General features: G+C 42.6%; 1 protein-coding gene across 3 annotated transcripts in view; it reads left to right on the plus strand.

Annotated features, from left to right (window-relative positions):
• CLCN5 (chloride voltage-gated channel 5) overlaps positions 1-19,592 on the plus strand; it is a 98,152-nt gene that overhangs the window by 20,888 nt on the left and 57,672 nt on the right. The window contains exons 1-2 of one of the 3 annotated variants that reach the window (XM_074203199.1): positions 106-2,600; positions 8,626-8,690. In XM_074203199.1, coding sequence (XP_074059300.1) covers positions 2,560-2,600; positions 8,626-8,690 — 106 coding nt within the window. In that variant the 5' untranslated portion in view covers positions 106-2,559. Of the gene's footprint in view, positions 1-105; positions 2,601-8,200; positions 8,691-15,374; positions 15,415-19,592 lie in introns of those variants that run through there. The other 2 variants (XM_074203200.1, XM_074203202.1) reach the window with 2 other exon arrangements.

Raw genomic sequence — 19,592 nt, forward strand, 5'->3', positions numbered from 1 at the left:
TACAGTATTTTCTGGTTCTGCTCATTTCGCTCAGCATCAGTTCATGCAAATCCCTCCAGGCTTCCCTGAATTCCCATCCCTCCTGGTTTCTAATAGAACAATAGTGTTCCATGACATATATAGACCACAGTGTGCTAAGCCATTCCCCAATTGAAGGACATTTACTTGCTTTCCAATTCTTTGCCACCACAAACAGGGCTGCTATGAATATTTTTGTACAAGTGATGTTTTTTACCATTTTTCATCATCTCTTCAGGGTGTAGACCCAGTAGTGGTATTGCTGGATCAAAGGGTATGCTCGTTTTTGTTGCTCTTTGGGCATAATTCCAAATTGCTCTTCAGAAAGGTTGGAGGGGTTCACAGCTCCACCAAGAATGTATTAGTGTCCCAGATTTCCCACATCCCTTCCAACAATTGATCATTGTCCTTTCTGGTCTTATTGGCCAGTCTGAGAGGTGTGAGATGGTACCTCAGAGAAGCTTTAATTTGCATTTCTCTAATCAGTAACAATTTAGAGCAATTTTTCATATGACTATGGATTGCTTTGATTTCCTCATCTGTAAATTGTCTTGGCTGCTCTTTTGTCCAGGTCCTGGCCATTCTTTTTGAATTCTTTGCATTCTCTTTGTATTCTGTATTTCTCCCCACCCCCACCACCACCTTTCAAGAAGATCCCTCTCATTTCCGATTAGAATTAAGGAATGCCACAAAGAGTCCAGGAGAAAGTGCTGAATCTTAGGACCATGGTGTGAATCCTGCCTCTGCCACTTGCTACCTTTTGGACACTGGACAAATCACTTAACCTCACTAGGTCTTAGTTTTCTCATCTGAAATGCGTGGGTTAGACTAGGCCTTCAGCATCCCCCTTAGCTCCAGATCTGTGATCTTTTGGGCCTAGGGAAAGAGCAGCAGCTCTCTTTGTTGCTTCCTTTGCCTCCCCAAAGTTGAAATGAGCACCAAGAGAAGGCAGGAATCTCCCAGGTGCTCTGATTCTAGTGTAATAAGCCCCTAACATAGATACCTGGAGAGTAAGAGTTCCCCTTCACTGCTTTCCCTCACTTCTGGGCCATTGCTGTGTTCTCTTCTGGGAAAACAGCATCCAAACCTTTCATCTGACCAGTCTGTCTGAAGCATGTTCCTGTCACTGGTATTTTAGTTTCTTTTTCCTCATTGTCATTAACCAAAATGCTCTTCCCCATGATTCCTCCTACTAGTTCTAGGAGTTTGGTTGTGGACACCTACTTTCCTGACAGTGTTATCCCTCTGAGCCTTTGATTTGGGCCATTTATTTTGTTTCTTTATTTTTTATTTTTTATTTAAGGCAATGGGATTAAGTGACTTGCCCAAATTCACGCAGCTAGGTAATTTTGAAGTATCTGAGGCCAGATTTGAACTCAGGTCCTCCTGACTCCAGGGCTGGTGCTCTATCCACTGTACCACCTTGCTGCCAGTTGGGCCATTTCTTTTGAATCAAGTCTGCCCTATTATAACCCTGTAGCCATGTGTCCAATCTGTCAGAGTCCATGAGGAACTAGTATTGCTGGTATGGTGGTGAAGCTGACTTAGCACTTTGTTTACCTGCTAGGGGTCAGTGTGACATCTAACACCAGGAGGCTTCTTCCTGCCCTTTACTTTCTGTCTACAATATCTCATTTTACAGATTTTCGCAAACATTATTCTCCCCTCCTCCAGTTTCAGCTTCAATCCTCAGTTAGCTCAGCCTTCTATTTCCTACCAAGTACTCTTGGTAGGAGGAGCCCCTCTTCCTGCCTGCCAGGGAAGGGGTAGGATCTGATCTGCAGAGTCTGCTGCTTACTCTCCCTAGGTTCTTTTTACTTCTTGACCTTGAAGAAGAGAGTCCTCCCCTTTCCTTCCCAGGGCTACAACCCCTCCAGAGAGCCATTCTGGAGTGCTTATGCTTACTGTTCTCAGAGAGTTTACGGTCTCTTGGGGAAGCAACTTGTATATGTATAAGTAAGTACCCAATATATGCCAAGGTATATGGGGCTGGGGCAGAACCTAGGATTTCTTTCACTGGTCCTGGGAGCTCCTGGGTGAAAAAACTCCCCCTGCTACTATAGGTCAGCCACTTTGGAACTTGGCAAGGGTCCCCCAAACCAGCAGAATTGGAATCCAGGCCTTCTGACTTCAAAGTCAACTTTGTTTACTCTTCCCATGGAGCCTACATGTAGACTGCATCCACTCTGCTGTATTGGGATTCTGGGGGAGGGAGGAGATGCCAGGAGCCGAGGGGTTCTGGGATGGCAGGATGGGAGGGAGGAGCATACTGAGTTGAGCTGTAAGAAGCCTCCAAAGGTAGGTTAGCAGCACATTGTGAAAGACTTCTAATGTTCTTTAATGCTGAAGGTTTCCTACTGGAAACTACTGGTCTGGAGCAGACTGAACAGGGGAGTGACTTGGTCACATGTGTCCCTTCGAGCCAGCCAGTCACTTTGGTAGCTGGCTGGAGGATGGATTAGAGGCAGCCAAAGCAGAGGCTGTTGGCTCCTGGTGAGAGCTGATGTGTACCTGTACCAAGGGGATCTGGTGGTGGCCATAATGGTGGAGAGAAGGGAAGGAATGGAAGAGATTCTACCAAGGTGAATCAGCTAGACCTGGTCACTGGGTCTGTAGGGTAGTAGGGAGAGGGAAAAGGAAGAATTATGGGCTTGAGTACTCAGAGGATAAGAACCCCTTTGGCAGTTAGGAAGTAGGGTGTGTCTGAGGGGGAAAGATGGATTTGTTTGGAGCATGTTGGCCTTGCCTCATCTAGTTGGAAACATGGCAGTTGGTGATGTGGGACTTGAGCTCAAGAGAGAGACTAGGGCTGAATATCTAGATCTTGGAGCCATCTGTTTAGGGAAAGTCATTGAATCCAAGGGAGCTGTTGAGTTCACCAAGAGAAGAAAGAGCAGAGGGATTGGGGCTTGGTCTAGTTCAGGATTAAAAATGGGGCCATTTCAGTCCATGGGCAGCAGGGACCTTAAGCCAGTGCCCAAGCTTCTGTGACTACACTGAAGTATGGTCTTGGCAGTGAAGTGCTAAAGGGGTTGCCCTCCTGAGGGAACTGAGTTTTGAAAAAGGCTTTGAAGATAAAGAAAAAGCTTATTTGATTGGTGGAGAGGAGTGAGCCAAAAGTTCTAGGGAGTTTGGATGCCCATGGGAAAGAAAAGTCAGCATCCTGGGTGGGAGGAGAAATCTGACTTGTAATTACTTGTGACCTATGAAATGTGCCTCCTGTGTAGTTTGTAGCCTGGCAGCTAGCTAATGTGGGCATACTTGTAAACTAGGCCTAAGAGCAATAGGATGTTCCTTGTGTTTGTCTCTGCCCTTGGGGCCATTTAATGCACCAGGGTTTTAGAAATCCTTCAACCCCAGTACTTTTTTTTCCCTAAATGAGGGTGTCTGCTGACTCCTACTTTGGGATGGGCTTATTACTGTGACCATGAAGCTTAACCGCATTCATGCTGTACCCTTTTTATCAGATAGTGACTCATCAGGCCATTGCACCTCATATGGCCATGTATAGGATTGGACTTTTAGTTGGTTTTCTGCACTTGGCAATATTTTAGAAAAACAAGGCAAGACTCCCCTGGGCAATGGAGTGATTGGGGTGATTGCATTACCTGAACATTTGTAGTCTTTATTTTGCTGCTTTTGCCTCCAATTGGCAGCTTTCTTATCTTGAGACAAATTTATTGAAGTTGATGAACCGGTTAGGTGGCCCAGAGCTGGCAGAGCTCATGCATCTGGTTTCTTGCTAGGCTTCGTGGCACAGGCAGGTTTTTCTTTCTTTTTTTGTCAGTTCTGACTTCTCAGCTCCTCAAAGCCTGAGGATGCATGACTCCCTGTTAAGTAGATGGTAAGTTATTCCTTAAACTAAATGAGAATTCTTTTATAGAGAGAGAGCCTGAAGCATCCCAGATGCTTCTCTTCAAATCAGTTTTCTTTTTTTTTTAAGGAGACTGATACTGGAGGTGCTATGGGAGGAGGCTCACTTTGACGGTGAAACCTCATTAGTTTCAAACATGTGCTGGAGGAGAGGCACTTCTCTCTGATAGGGACCTTTGGGTATCCAGGCTTCCTGCCCTCAGTGCCTAAACTTTGCTTAAAACACCCTTTTTATTCAGGAGCAAGGACTGACTTTTGCTTCTTTTGGTGTCCCCAATACTTAGGATAGAGTAGGAAATTAATAAATACTGCTAAGGAAAAGGCTTCCCAATGAAGAGCCTCTGGCGCTGAAGGACAGGAATTCTGAGAGGCTGGTATGAGGAAGATGGTCCCCCAGGCAGCCAAGGGGCTGCTTTGGGGTCCAGTGTGGGGAATGGCTGCTTGTCTAATTTCAGTTACCAACTGGCCTCCATGTGACTGGAAAGGATAATATATGAAGGCTTTTGTTGGACTTGAGCTTGAATTTCCTTTGGCACATACAGGAGAAGACATTCAGCTGCCAGTTGACCTTGGAAGAGAGACACTAGGGATCAGTCCTGCCATCATCCATCAACAAAATTGACCTTAGGCAACTCCCTAGTCTCTGGACCTCAGTTGCCCCAGATGTAAAACAGGTTCAGATCTAGCTCTAAATCTTGAATCCTGTGATCTTATTCAGAAGCATTTGATTTTTTGTTTGTTTTTAAATTTTAAACAAATACAAAATAAGAAAAAAAATGAACATTGCCTTGTACACAGCAGAACACAGGAGAGGATTCAACATAAAACAATCAATTTCCATTTCAAGAAAGCTCATCCAGTAAAAGCTATCTAACTTTTCTTTGCTTCCTTGGAACAGGTTTTCTTTGGTTGTCCACTGGGTACTTTTTAACTTAATGACTTTTTTCCCCTTCCCTTCCCCTCTACCCTAAGGAGGCTACAATGAAGCCTGTAGGTATGTGTATCACACACATGCACACATATGAGCATACTTTTATATACACTGCCCACAACACACAGATACAGATATTCATCCATAGATGTTTGTAAACATGCACATGCTTACACACATGCACTCATGCACATATATGTAAGACCACTGACACTTATTTCTGGCTGTTTCTCAGAAGGTGAACAGCATCCTCCTTCCACAGGTCCAAGTCTTTCCATGCTTTTCTTTATTAAATAGCTCATCATTTCCTATACCACAGCTATATTTCAACCCAATCACATGTCCACAAAAACTGAAAGGTAGAGATGAAGAGGAAGGACCTGCCAGTGCAAAGGCAGGAAGATGGGAAACTGCTCAGGAGTATACTAGAAGTAGCGATTCCTAGGTCAACCACCATGTGATTGTTGGATTTGGGGGCAGGGGGAGGTAGAGAGGCAGCTCTCTGATGGGGAGGGGGTCTCAGAACTTGGCTTTGGTTCTGAAGGTGTGATAGCTGAGCATTGTATAACTGCTCCTAGACATTCATGTAACTTGGTGTCTTGTCCTTGGTCAGTAAGGGAACATCTACTATGTCAGACAGTGACACAGGTATATTTTTTTGAGATTGGTTGAGGTTGTGACCAGGGAGGAGGTAGCCTGGGGGGGGTGAAGAAAGGGCAAGGACCAGTTCATTCGTGCCCTTGTGGCTCCTGCACCTAGAAAATGGTAGGCTTGGAGATGTTTGTTGAGTGTACCTGCAGGGACTTTTAGAGATCATTGAGTCTAACCCTTCATTTTACTGATTATGGACCCTCTGTTCCCCAGAAGGGGAAAGAATTTTCCATTTTCCAAGATCTCAAGAGTTTATAAATTGCTCATTTGAGATTGGAACTGGGGTCTTCTGCCCCCAAGTCCAGTGCCTCTCACTAGCATATCAAGGAGTTCCTTAATGAACTAAGGTTTTCCAAGCAAAGTCAGCAGGTAGCTTGATACTTAGATGCTAATATTTAATGAGCAGAGATAGAACTGGGAAAACTGTTGAAAATGATTATTGTTTGGGATCCAGAAATATGAGCCAAGGGCTTAGAGATGGACTCCTCTGAAAATGCACATCTGCACACATCTGGACACATCCGTATATCATAAATACTTTCCTCGAGAAGCCGTTTGGTTGACCCTCTGAGGAGGCCAACAACATTTCCCTGGCTGAGGGAAGAAGGTTCCCCCAGTGTATAGACAGATGTTCTTAAGCTGCTTATGAATCACTCAAGCATAGGCACAATGGATTTTTCTTGATCTTAAAAGAGAAAGCCATTATTGTTCATCCTGTTATCATACTGTTATACTTGTGAGCTAGTGAGTTGATGAAGGTTATGAGAACCTCCCTACCTCTTTCCACAGTGTGCTTCAGCAACCCTATGGGCTAGCCTGGGAACCTCTCCACAACAATATGGGGTTTGAGAGGAAATGCCTCATTTCAATTGAACACTTGACTCCCATATGAACTGCAATACAATTCATTGGTGAATTGGGAGTTTCCTGTACATTTGAATTCTAATGTTCAAAATCCATTCTGAGAGTTTAACCAGAAATTATCTGGGGCATTTATCTGCAACAACTTTTCCCACCAAATGAGAGCTGACATTGCATATGAGCAACCTCATAAAAAATGAAATTGATTCAATCTTAAGAGGCAGGAGATGATGGGTGCTAGATGTGACAATCATTGCAGAATCTGCTCTGGATGATCATGAGGTGGGGAAGAGTATGGTTCCAGAGATGGATAGAATAGTTCATGGAGTGACAGATTAACTTTACCTTATTGTAAGTTTGTCATCATAAAATTACCATACTGCCAATTAGGTTAACTTTCCAGTACTCTGGCCTAAAAGTTTTTCACAAATCCTGATAAGAGTTCTGCTGAAGAGCCTCAATGACATGAGAAAGACCTGACCCTAAAAGTCATTCATTGATCACCAACCACTTTGTTTGCATGGCATCTTCCACAGTGACACCTCACTTTAATCAATCTTATGTGCAAATCATAGCATAGCTGATGTTGTGGTCTTCTTCAATATGGAAGGACAAGTATTATTATTATAACAGAGATAATAAAGAAAAAAAGATGTGTGGTGATAGCAGCTCCAGCCTCACTTTGGAACTTTGAAAGATAAGGACTAAACAAAAGGAAAGATTTTAAAGCAGCTTGGTTTCCTGGAGAAGTTATAGCCAGCACACACTAGCCTACCCAGTTAAGAGGCCCAGAAACTACCTTTTTGGATGCTCCCCTCCCCCCTCATGCTTGGCATGTTCCCCCTTCTCCCCTCTAGCCATGTGCAGGAGAGAGACCTTTCCTAGATACCTACCCCCTCCCCTCCCCACAGCACCTGTTTGGAGACCTGGAAGGAGAGAGCATTTATTGCCTGCTGAGATCAGGAGACCCTTAGTTCAGATTAAGCTTATTCTCTGCTTCTTAGGGCCCTCCCCAGTACTTCTGTTCTTTTAGGGAAACTCTTGATCTTTCTTTCTAGCCTGTAGAATAGAGGCAACCCTCTCTAGGAGGGAGATTACTGTGTGGATGTGTGCATGTGTGTGAGCACTGGGCCCTAAGGCTCTCTCTGTCTCTGGCTCCTGAAAATCTATAGCAAAGAAACAACCAGTATATGAGAAAATGAAAAATCCCTTTCTCTTTTCCAGTAGTGAGCCAGCCAGTAAGGTCACAGTGAAAATATAACCAGAGAGAAGAGGAAAATTTTCATTCTCTCTGGCTCTCTGGTCCCTCTCTTTCATTACAGAATTCCTCTTATCCCCCATATTACCTGGAAAGAAATCACTCAACCCTCTATCTCACTGATTGATGATTCTGGGTCAGGAGGGGTTCCACTGGAAATCCCTGAGCCCACTAATTCCTGATCCACTTTCACATCCCTCCAACCCCTCTGGCCCTGTCACTGTGAACCTACTGGAGATTGGGGATACTTAAACCCTAGGAGGGCTATTATGGACCTGCCAAGAATGAGGAAATGTCCCATAATAAAGATTTCCCCCTGGGTGGGGTGACTAAGAAAGGTTGAGCTTCCTAGATTCTCTGCTACAGGTAATGTTATGCTAAATACTTTTAAATTGGAAACTAAAAATGAATGAAAAAGCCCAACATTCTTTTGGTGTGGTAACCTGGGCAACTATAATCAACTTGAGCCCCCAGAAAGGTTCTTTGGGTTGATATCTGCCGGGGGGGGGGGGGGGGGGGGGGGGGGGGCTAACCTAGCTGAACTCTGGGGAAGGGCAAGGTTGATGTCAACTGCTGATTAGAGGAGAGGGTGGGGAAGAAGGGAAGTACCTGAAGGGAAGAGAGCTAAAACCTTGGATTGTGGAAAACCTGGGCCAAGGATCCACAGATTTCCTTGATCTTAATTCCAAAGCCTAATCCAATCCCCTGAAACCTGGCCCTAAAGGAATGGGGATTGGGCTTTGGGGGTCAGGTGAAAGGAGCCTCCCTGGGCTGGGAGAAAGGAAAAGATAATTCAGAGCTAATAGGGGCAGAGTTGGAAAACCAGGACAGACTTGAGAAGGGGATTAACTCCTCTTCCTAATGATCTCCAAGGACCATTTCTGCTGTGAAAATCAATAATTCTTCATTGTTTTGCCAGGCCTCTGGTCTCCCATCCCTCCTCGGAATATCTTCACAGCCTTTTGAGCTCCATGTGAAGTTCTGCCCCAGATCCAGCTAACTGCCTCCTAACACAATTTTCCCTTCTTTCCAGGAGTTCAACATCCTCATGCTACCCACTAATTATTCAGAGACACACCTGGACTGGTGACTCCCAAGGTAAGTGAATGGAGGGAGAGGCCAGTGAGCTGCTAGTTTGATGGTCCTGGCTTAGCTAGTGACAAACTGGGGACAGCAAAGCTAGTGGGTGCTGTGGGTATCCACTGAGATCCTGGGAGGTGTGGAGTTTGGGCCAAGGCCTGGAGAAAGTCTAGGGTGAAGACTAGGAGGGAGAGCATTCCAGGCCTTGGCAGCAGCCAATAAAAATGCCTGAGTCATGAGCTAGAATTTTTTTTTTTGTGAGAATAGCCATTAGTCTCTAAGTACTTGGAAGGGAATAACTTGTAAGAAGACTGGAAAGGTAGGAAGGGACCATCTAGTGATCCTGGAGATACTGGGGAGCCACTGGTATTTACTGAGTAGAGGAGTAATATGATCCCCCAATTGAAAAACAGAGGGGAGAGAACCTGAACATAGGCAGACAGCTATAGCAATAGTTGAGGTATCAGGTGAGGGGACAGAAGGGGGCATATTAGAGATGAAATTTATGATCATTGGTGGGTTGGAGGGTTAGGAACTGGTCTGGGAGACCTTTATGTTTACGTATCAAGAAACCTGGGACTTCATTTATGGAAGGCTTGTATCCTGGGGGGACCGGGTTGATGTTGATTGGACAGTGAACACAGTGTTACCTACTGAAGGAACCCTGCATTCTTACACGCTTGTCAGGTTTGGCAGCCTGTTCTGAGCCTTAAGGAGAGAGGTGGATTGACTTTTGTCCTTTTCTTCCTTTATTACCTGTCAATAACTCAATAACTTTTGTCTGGGTCTTGGGTTCTTTGACTGGAAAATGATTGGGTGGGTTGTACTAAAACAACCATTTTTAACTTAGGGGTTGCAGCCTTGTTTGTAAAACTAGATATTTAGATAACTGTTCCAGTAGAATTTGTTCCCTTTGTGTCTTATTTTGTGCATTTAAGAAGATGCTAAATAGACTGCCAGGGGGAGCCATGGTACCCCCAAAGTGAAGAAGCCCAACCCTCAAGACTTCTTCCTGGCTCCTTCCTCTCCCTTTAGATTTTGTGGTTGCTTGTTTCATGGATTCCTCCCAAATGAGGGGCAGGGACCATCTTGCTTTTTGGTTATATTTCCCCCTCTTCTCCACAGTAGATGCTTTTTCAAGACTACGTGATTTCCAAAGTCATTGCCCATATTCCTATTATATTCTAAGGTGTGTGAGCCTTTGGCCAGAGCACAGCTGGGCTTCCTTGTTTTCTATCAACTTCAGGGGTCCAGATATTATCATTACACATAAATGGAAATTAATGGAGAGAGACTGTACCTTGTGGTGGAACATTTTGGAGGTCCATCTTCAGCTCCCAGTGGAGCTACAGTGCTGTCTCTAGCCATTTGCTGAACTTCCTGCTCCCTGACCTCCTGGGAGTCCTTCCCTTTTGTTGTTCCTAACATTTCCTGGGCTTCTGGCTCTGCTCCAATCATCTTGGGGCTGGGGAAGCAGCAGGAACCTCATCTGGGATTCCATCCTTTTCTCTGCATAAATGGCCTTACCCTGTGCTAGCTATCACTCAGTGATCCAGCCTGACCTGCCCACAGGGAAGGGTTTTGTTTTCCCCTTCCCAGGCTGGGCCTAGGTGTTTTATGGGAGATGTTAGTGTCAAACTCAGTTATTCCAAGACCTAGTCTGTAGTCTTAGAGATAAGAACTCCTTTTCTGTTATTCATGACCACAGTAGGAGCTGGAAACCTTTGAGGAAATAGGAGCAAGTGTGTGGAGAAATTTGGCCTAATTGTTGGGTGCCATGAAACAGGAAACTTTCTCATCGACTAAAAAGGGTTTGGGCAAGTCACTTAACCTTGGAACTCTCAGGTAGCTTGTAAAGATTGGAAATGGCAGAACAGGTGCCCACTTTCCCTGCTAAAGAGAATTGATACCTTGGAGCATCTTCTGCCTGGGAAACCCCAGTGGTTAGCTTTGGAATTCATTTGGCATTCAGCTTGTTGGTCAAAAGTTGTCTGGACTCCTTTGTGATAGAAGGAATCTGGTCACTGGCTCTTCTCCAGCAGTGCTACCTAGTACTGAGGAAGGAAGATGAGGTGCTCTTTATAAGATGCTGAGGCTCTCTAACCCTGTCAGCATTGCAGGTTAAAAGGCTCATCTTCCCCAACTGTGATTTTTAAGCAGGTTATTTGGGAAACTCCCCTGTGTGATAAGGATATGTCATTAGCTACCCCAACCATACAGCTCCTCAAAGCATCTTTCTTATCCTCCAACAGTCATACTAGAGAATAGGCCTATCCTAGGACTTCTCCATCTCCCCAAACCAAGACCCTACATTTTAAAATCTCTTCTCCCATAGCCAAATTCTAGTCCCTCCAGTAATCTTCCTGAACAAATTCAATGCCCTCAATGTGTAACTCCCTCCATCTTATGAACCCTTCTCTTACATCCTGGCTTCTCAGCCCTCTACATCAGATCTTGACCACATGAGATGTGCGGTTACCTTCAAGACTATTTCTTCTTCCCCAATTGTAAGGGGAAGTAGAATTCTGTCATGACTAACTTCAAACCTGGTGAAGGAGAGGATGAGAAGGTCCTAGTCCTCTTAATCCTTTTGAAAGAAGGCTTCAACCCATGCTAGCCTCAGTCATTGCAGCCTTTACTGATAAGGGATGACTGGGGGGCAGAGAAAATATGGGTAAATGGTAGTGGCATCAAAAGAAAAGACCTTAGCATCCTTAGCAACTTCTCAAGAATAAGGTTCAGTTGGTAAAATGTGTTCCAGTGTATCTGTTAGTATACTCTGCATCGGTTAGTATGTCTTCTCATGTTCTCAGTTGTCATTTCTCATAGGGTAATAGTATGCCATTACATTCAGATTCTACAAATTGTTAGATGTTCCCAAGGTGATAGGCATTCCCATTGATCCAGCTTTTTGCTACCACAGAGTCCTCAGAATTTTGGCCCAGCATAAGCAGGCTTTTTCTGACTTGGATTCCCAGTTTGCCCCATAAAGTGAGCTCACTATATCAAATAAAGCTCATGAACAGTTTTATGCATGTTCTTCCATCATCCTGAATGGTTTCTGAAACAGCTGGATAGGCTCACCAATCCTGCAGCACAGGAAGATAGCTGTCATTTATTACCTTTGTCAATTCAAAGTGAGATCTCAAAATTGTTAGAATTTGTATTTCTCTTCTTCGGAGTCTTGGAAGCTTTCTTTCCTATGGTTAATGATAGATCCTTATTTATAATGATTCTTGGTCATATTTCTATCAATTTCCTATCTTGTATAAGACTTTGCAGTTGTCTCTATCCTTTGGTTTTCCACCAAACCATAACTATAAAAGGTATCGCCTTTCAGTGTCCTCTAATTTTTTACATTTTATTTTGTCATTTGGTCATTTTGCAGATGGACAAACTGAGGGCCAAAGAGTGAAATGCCTTGACCCTAGTCATGGTCCACAGTCATCAGAGGCAGAACCAGGGATCCAAACTCAGGTCTTCTGATCCCAAAGCCACTTTTCTTTCCAGGACCACATATTAATTTGACCCACTGCAATTCCTGGTGGCACAAGCTTTGCCTTGGTACCCTAACATTGGTAGACATAGCCTGCTGAGGAAGTCACTCATTCCTTATCCTGTTTAGATGTCATGTACCAGGGTGGTGCTGGTGAATCTTAGGGTGTAATCTTTCTCTCTTACTTTAATAATTTTAAAGCATACTTAGCACCTCCCTTTCTGGCCTACACTAGATGGGATGGGAGTGGGTTTGAAGTTCTAGACTCTGGTATAGTGGAAACTACTGGATTTAGGGTCAGGAGATCTGACCTAGTGCCCTAGGTCAGCTACTTACTAACTGTTGTCTAACCCTGCCCAAGATAGCCAGTTTTTCCTTATGTGTAAAGTGGGCATGTCCTAGTTGCATTACTGTTTCTCCCAGGTCTGGAATGGTCAAATAGGACCCGGAGCAAAATGCCATGGCATCATAAACCCTATTTGTTTTTAGTTTTTTGCAAGGCAAATGGGGTTAAGTGGCTTGCCCAAGGCCACACAGCTCGGTAATTATTAAGTGTCTGAGACTGGATTTGAAACCAGATACTCCTGACTCCAGGGCCAGTGCTTTATCCACTGCGCCACCTAGCTGCCCCCATAAACCCTATTTTCCTCTCATTTTCTAACAACTTCTTATGACATGGGAGGCTTTCACAGACAATGCCAATTGACCCAAGCTTGATTGGGATTTTACTCTGGGCCCTTATCATCTAAGGACCTCTTGAGATGGGTTGGGAGAAACTCATCTCTAGGGTGGCCAAGCAGTGTGCGGGGGTGTGGGGATAGGGGATGGGTTTGGTCACAGTCATTCTGGAAGACTATTTCCCCCTAGCCAGAGAAGGTGGGCATCAGCATCAGTGGAGGGACTGCCAGCACTGATAAAACTCTCTTTGTTGGGAATCACTGCCTTGGACTAGCTTTTATAGGGTGACCCCAGCCACATGATATTCCCTCTGACAATCAGACATGGAACTGGAAGGAACTTTGAAGGCCATCATCAAGCTCAACTTTTTCATTTGACAAATGAGAAAAACAAGTGTTTGGTTTCAGTGAATGCTCTTCTTGCAAGACTTGAGTTCGCCAAAAGACTCCTAGCAGTCCCATTTACTCATCCAAACCTGCAAGGCCAGTGCCCATGCTAATCATGCCTTAATGTCATCTAAACACATAGGCAGCACAAGCTAGGGCCCTCTTCTCCTAAGTAACCTACTTTTCTTTGAGACCTGAAAGATGGTGTGTCACTTGCCTGGGAATTTCCTTGACTTTCTTGCAGAACATCAATAGTAGTTCCTTGAAGATCTGGCATTTATGGGCGTGTATACTGTGAAGTGTAAATAATAACCTATTTGCAAAAGAGGTGTTTGGGTGGATGAATTAAGCCTTTGACTTGTCTTGTTTGCTTGAGGGCCCTGCCTCCATCTGCCTGGCAGCAGGAATTCTGAAAACAGTTGAAATCTATAGGTTCTTTCAGTTCCTTCAAAAAAAGCCAGGTGTTTTAGAGCTACATTTAACCTTGGTTAGCAGTCAGTTTATAACCACCCTAACACAAGATGTAGATGCTGCAAAGGGACTATTTCCCCCTTACCAATTTTTTTCTGCCTCCAACTTCAATTTGGAAAAATTACAGACATAGTTTCCCATCTCTTCACTTTTTCTCCTGTTTGTGTTTTCTTTAAACTTTTAGAAAATGGATTCAGATTTAAAATTTGTATCCATGGTCCTGCCCTAGGATTTAGGCCCAAACCTCATAAAGTGAGGTTGGGAAATGTGCTTGTTTTCTTTTTAAAGGTGCTGGGAGGTTTGCAAAGTTGGCATTTTTGAATCAATGCCCAACTGAATCTGCTCTCCAGGTGCAGTGCATTAGGAGAGTGTAGGAAATCTTGGGAAATGCCCAATGAAGGAATTCTTCTAGCCTGCACTACAATCTGGAGGTAGTAGCTCCATGACCCCCATTGACCTGAACCAAAAGACTTAGTACTCCAATCATCTGTGTCTCTGCCAGTGATTCAGATGCTGAAAGTGAATCTACTCTTTACTGTCATAGATTTAGTGCTAGAATGGAACTGACTGAAAGACCTGATAGTCTCATTTTGTAGGGGAAGAAACAGGCACAGAAAGGTGCTCCCCCAGCTGAGCCTGCAGGACTCTGCTTCTTTATTTGTAGAAAAGAAACTGCCAGATCAGTCTTTACCTACTGGTTAATTTGTAAAGTGCTTTATCTTGTGAGGAAGTGACTATGAGACATTATGTTATAGTTTCCATTTTGCAAATAAAAACTGAGATGAAGAGAATTTAAGTAACAGCTACTAAATATCAGTGAGTCATTTGAACCCAGGTCTTTAAATTCCAAATCCAATGTTCTTTTCAAGAAGTTATGGTCTCTAACTGCTGTGATCAGCGGAAACCCAATTCATTCAAATCATTTCAGAGGATCCCAAGATGTCAGAGCTAGGAGGCCATCATTTAACAGATTTTACATTCATTTTACAAATGGGGAAACTGGGATCTTCCCCTAAAGGTAGACAAATTGCACAAAATCAGATGGTAATTAAGTGTCACAGCAAAGATTTGAAATTATATCCTCTGATCCCAAATCCAGACCTCTTTTCACTGTGCCACAGCTACCTGGTCCACTCCCCCCCCCTTCCTCCATCTAACAGATGAGGAAAACGGAGGCCCGATGCCTCTATCATACAGGTTAGGCAATAATTGAGTTAGGATTCAAACTTGCCCCTCTCTTTGACTCCACATAGAATGCTGTTTCCACTGCATCAAAAATTTTTTTTAAAGTCTTAAGATGGCAAGCAGAACTATTGTTAATTAAATGTTTAATTCATGCTTATTAGCATAGGCTGTTTAGCTTGAGGTTTAATTGCTTACTGGTGCCCTGATTTTCAGGCTTATATCCCCTACCGAAATATTAATTCATGGAAGGCTTTCTCCATTTCTTTGTACTGCTCATTTTCTTCATTCCTTATGGCACTAGAATATTCCTTTACATTCATATACCATAATTGATTCTGCTATTCCCCAGGCATTAGTCACATAATTTTCTAGAACAGAAATATTTTAGACATCAACAGGTATTTTTGTGTGTTGATAGTATCTTGGAATCTGGGCCTTGCGCTGGGTTCACTGAGTCATTTTTTTGTTTGTTTTTCTTTTTTCTAGGCAAAAGGATTAAGTGACTTGCCCCAGGTCACACAGCTAAGTAAGTATTTGGATTTGAGCTCAGGTCTTCCTGATTCTTAGGCCTGTGCTCTGTCTACTACTGTGCTGCCTAGCTGCCCCTTACTGGACTATTTTTAATATTACTATTTTCTGGTAGGAAATTTTGTTTGTGTTTTGTCTTGACAGGTCAACTAACTCTCAGATTGTTGAAACATTTGGTTATTTTATATCAAATTTTCTTTTGAAAAAAGGAATATATCATACTGATTTAAATGATTGTGCTATTTTTATTTTTATTATCATTTAATCACAGTGATGATTTTTGTGTATTAATAATTTTATTAGGCACCAAAAATGCACTTTGCCCTTGCCTCTTCCCTTTTCTTTTCCTTCTAAGTGTAAAAATGCTGGTCCCCAAAAGGCTCTCCCAAAATAATGCCAATAGTCTGCATCCTGGCTTCACCCCTGTTTTTATTGGAAAAACTTCTAATGTTTCTCAATTACAAGTAACGTGAGCTCTTGGTTTCAGTTACAGTTTTCCTTCACCATGTGAGAGAGTGTTCTATTTCTCAGCTATGGTGTTTTTAACATAAATGAGTATTTGTATTTCTTTCTTGGAAGACTTTTTCTGCAATGTGAGCATGTGTTTTTAATTGCTTTTGTTACTGATATGATTTAGTATGTTCATTGTTTTCCTGTTAAATTACCCTTACACGCCTGGTATAAATTCTGCTTGGCCGAGTAAATTTGGCGGGAAGGGAGGGGGAAGGACTGTGAGAGAGTGCATAGCTGAAGTCTATGTTCCAGCACTCTGCTTAATATTTTTTTGCATCTGTATTCCTTACCTGATAAAGGTTTGGAATTCTTTTTCTATGCCTTATTCTTCCCAGGCTAGGTCTTGGGACCAGATTTTTCTTGTAGAATAAAAAATGCCTATTTTCCAAAACAGTTTCTATAGCATAGGGATTCTTTGTTCTTTTACTTTTGAATAGAATTCACTTGTGAAACATCTAATCCCAGGGTCATTGTTTTTTGGTTGTGTTTTTTCCAGTGGCAGTTCATTTTTAGCCAGGTAGGGGTAGGTTTTTCTTTCTGAGGTTCCTTAGTTCCTGTTGGACTAAGTTGAATATTTTGTATTATTGTAGATTGTCATCCATTACGTGCACATTTTCAGTATTACTGAGAACTAAGTGTGCATAATAGTTTTGGATTGTTTTCTTTCTTTCCTCTCCCTTGTGATATCTCCCCTCGAATTTTTCATTTTACTGATGTGCTTTGCTCTTCGGTGATTCAGTTATTGAGCTGAAGGGTTAGCAGCTTATTCATTGGTCCTGCCCTTTGTTAATTGTATTTTGTTCCTTTCAGTTTTGTTTATTTCATCTTTTCAATTTTTATTCTTTTTTGGTTGTTCTTGTTTTGGGTTCATCTGGTTTTAAATGGCCCTTTCTACTACTCATTAAATTTTGCTTTTTCTCTTTGGTTAATATTAACATTAATATAGGATTGCCTTCTTGATTGCTGCTTCTGCTCTGTCCCATGCATTTTGATGTCTTATAACGTATTATGTCTTTTTTTTTGGTATTTGTTTCTATTATTTTGTCCTTGACTTTCCACATTATGTAGCAAATTATTTTCAGTCTCTTTTGGTCAGTATCTTTTAATCAACTCTACCCGATTATTTTCATCTCGTTGTGATCTAGAAAGCTTCTGTTTCTCTGTATTTATGGGTCTGTTCTTTATACTTTAGAGCGTAACCAATGTTTGTGACAGTCCCGGGAGGGTTTGAAAAATCAATAGGCTCTGGAACACATCAGGGCCACGTTTCTCCATGCATTCACCAAGTCCAGTTTTGTCTGTAACCCTCCCTTCCCCTTTAGGTCTCCAGCTACTTTATTTATCTTTCTGTTTGACTTGTAAATTTTATGAGTGGAATATTAGTTTTCCTTCTGTTGATTTCTTACCGCTTTTTTATCCTTTGGGAAAATTTTCCTTTACATATTTATTTGCTAGGTTGTTTGTTGTGTGCCTATTTGATGCTGATTGTATGTTACCAGGGAAGGAGGAGGGCATGGAAAGCAGGCTGCATTTAATAGACTCTATGGACTCACTCTTGCCTCAGACACAGATGTCACCAAGTGACCCAGGCCTGTCACTTAACCTCTCCAGTCCTCAGCTTCCCTTTATAGAAAGTTTAGATAATAATGCTTCTGCTCCCTATGGTAATTGGCCAGTGAACCTCTGCTAAGTAGCACATTAGCTACTGAGGATACTGAGGCAAAAAGGAAACGATCCCTTTCCTTGAGAGCTCACATTTTGTGACAACAAGGGCTTGTCCCTTTTACTTGGTCACTGAACCCTCTTTTGACAGCTGTCTGTGGAGGTAGCCTATGGCTAGACCTCTGTTCAAAATCAACTTTATAAATGAAGCATGACTGAAAATAGGCTGTTGGTAAACATTTATTAAACACCTGGTGTGTGCCAACACTGTGCTAAACACAGGGAAAACTGAGAAAGACAGTTCTGCTCTCTCTAGGAGTTCCCAGTCTAATGGACAAAGAAGTTAGGAGCAGGCTTTGTTGGAGATGGTCCATAGTGGGAAGATAGAGAGACTGGGAAAGACTTCCTGTAAAAGGTGGGATTTTACTGGGCCTTGAAAGAAGTCAAGAAACTATAGAATATTGCAAAGAAAAACAATTATATCCAAATCAAGATGTCATTTTTTCCCATTCCAGTTCACAGACATCTCCCCCAAAGTCTATCTGTAGATCCCAAGTTGAGCACTCCTGTATTAGGGAAAATACTGTGTTTGTGTGTGTGTGTGTGTGTGTGTGTGTGTGTGTGTAGGAAACTAATGATTCTAAGAGTTGGGCTTGGTGGGGGGAGCAGCCAGTGCAAAGGCACAGAGATAAGAGATGGATCTTTGTAGGTATAGAGTTTATAAAGGGAAATAATCTGTGAGAAGTCTAGACCATAAAGAGCCTTAGTTGTCAAACAGAGGAGTTTATATTTGACCCTGGAATCAGGAAGAAGCCACCAAACTTACTGAACTGGAGAATGACATGGTCATGTTTGTGTTCTGGGCTTGAGGCAGATCACTTTGGCAGCTGTGTGGAATATGGATTGGATAGATAGACAGACCGACAAATAGAGGTAGGGAGGCTGATAGCAAACTGTTGTAATAATCCAGACAATGATCTGAATTAGGGCACTGATAATGTTTTGAAGACAACATCTTTTAAATATTCAGATATTATTTATTAAAGGAAGAGGGGAGAGAATTTTTTTTAGGTTTTTGCAAGGCAAATGGGGTTAAGTGGCTTGCCCAAGGCCACACAGCTAGGTAATTATTAAGTATCTGAGACCAGATTTGAACCTAGGTACTCCTGACTCCAAGGCCAGTGCTTTATCCACTATGCCACCTAGCTACCTCTGGGGGAGAATTCTTATGGAAATTTTTATGGACAAAAAAATGAAACTTTTATAGCTAGGCCACCTTAGTCACAAATTTCTTAGTTTTTGCATTCTCAGGTTTGGTAATATAAGATGTTGTCAACTCTCTGTCTTTTAGTTGGTCCTAATGCCTTAATCAACTTAACCAGGACTCCCTTGTCCTCAGGGTCAAGCTGTATGAAGTCAAGACTTAATTCTGGAGCTTTAGTAAAATAGATGGCCAAGCTTGGGTTTTGTTGTTGTTCAGTCATCTCTAACTCTCTGTGACCCCAGTGGGGTTTTTTCTTGGCAAAGATACTGGAGTGATTTGCCATTTCCTGCTCTAGTCATTTTACAGATGAGGAAATTGAGGCAAACAGGATGAAGTGACTTACTTGGGGTCACATAGCCAGTAAGTGTCTGAGACTAAATTTGGGAAGCACAGTCCCTGTGCTTTGTCCACTGTACCACCTAGCTGCCCCATTCTTATTTTACTCTTAATGTTATTTAAATGTGAGAATTCAGTTAAATTCAGGGTCATAATTAAGTCTAATTTTTCATCAACCATGTGTCTTGTACTACAGTTTTCTCTGCACAAGGTACAATCCATTTTAATTCATTCTAAGGACCAAGTCAAGGGTTTGTAGGCTGAAGCATAAGCACACATACACTCTTGTTCACATCATGAATAACAATTGATAAAAGTCTGCTTTTATTTGTGGTACTTAATGCTTTCCCAAACTTCCCGTCCTTCCTCCAACCCCAGCTATGAGTATTATTGAGAATTGC

The sequence above is a fragment of the Macrotis lagotis genome, chromosome X (genome assembly GCF_037893015.1).
Source record: "Macrotis lagotis isolate mMagLag1 chromosome X, bilby.v1.9.chrom.fasta, whole genome shotgun sequence".
NCBI lineage: Eukaryota > Metazoa > Chordata > Mammalia > Peramelemorphia > Peramelidae > Macrotis > Macrotis lagotis.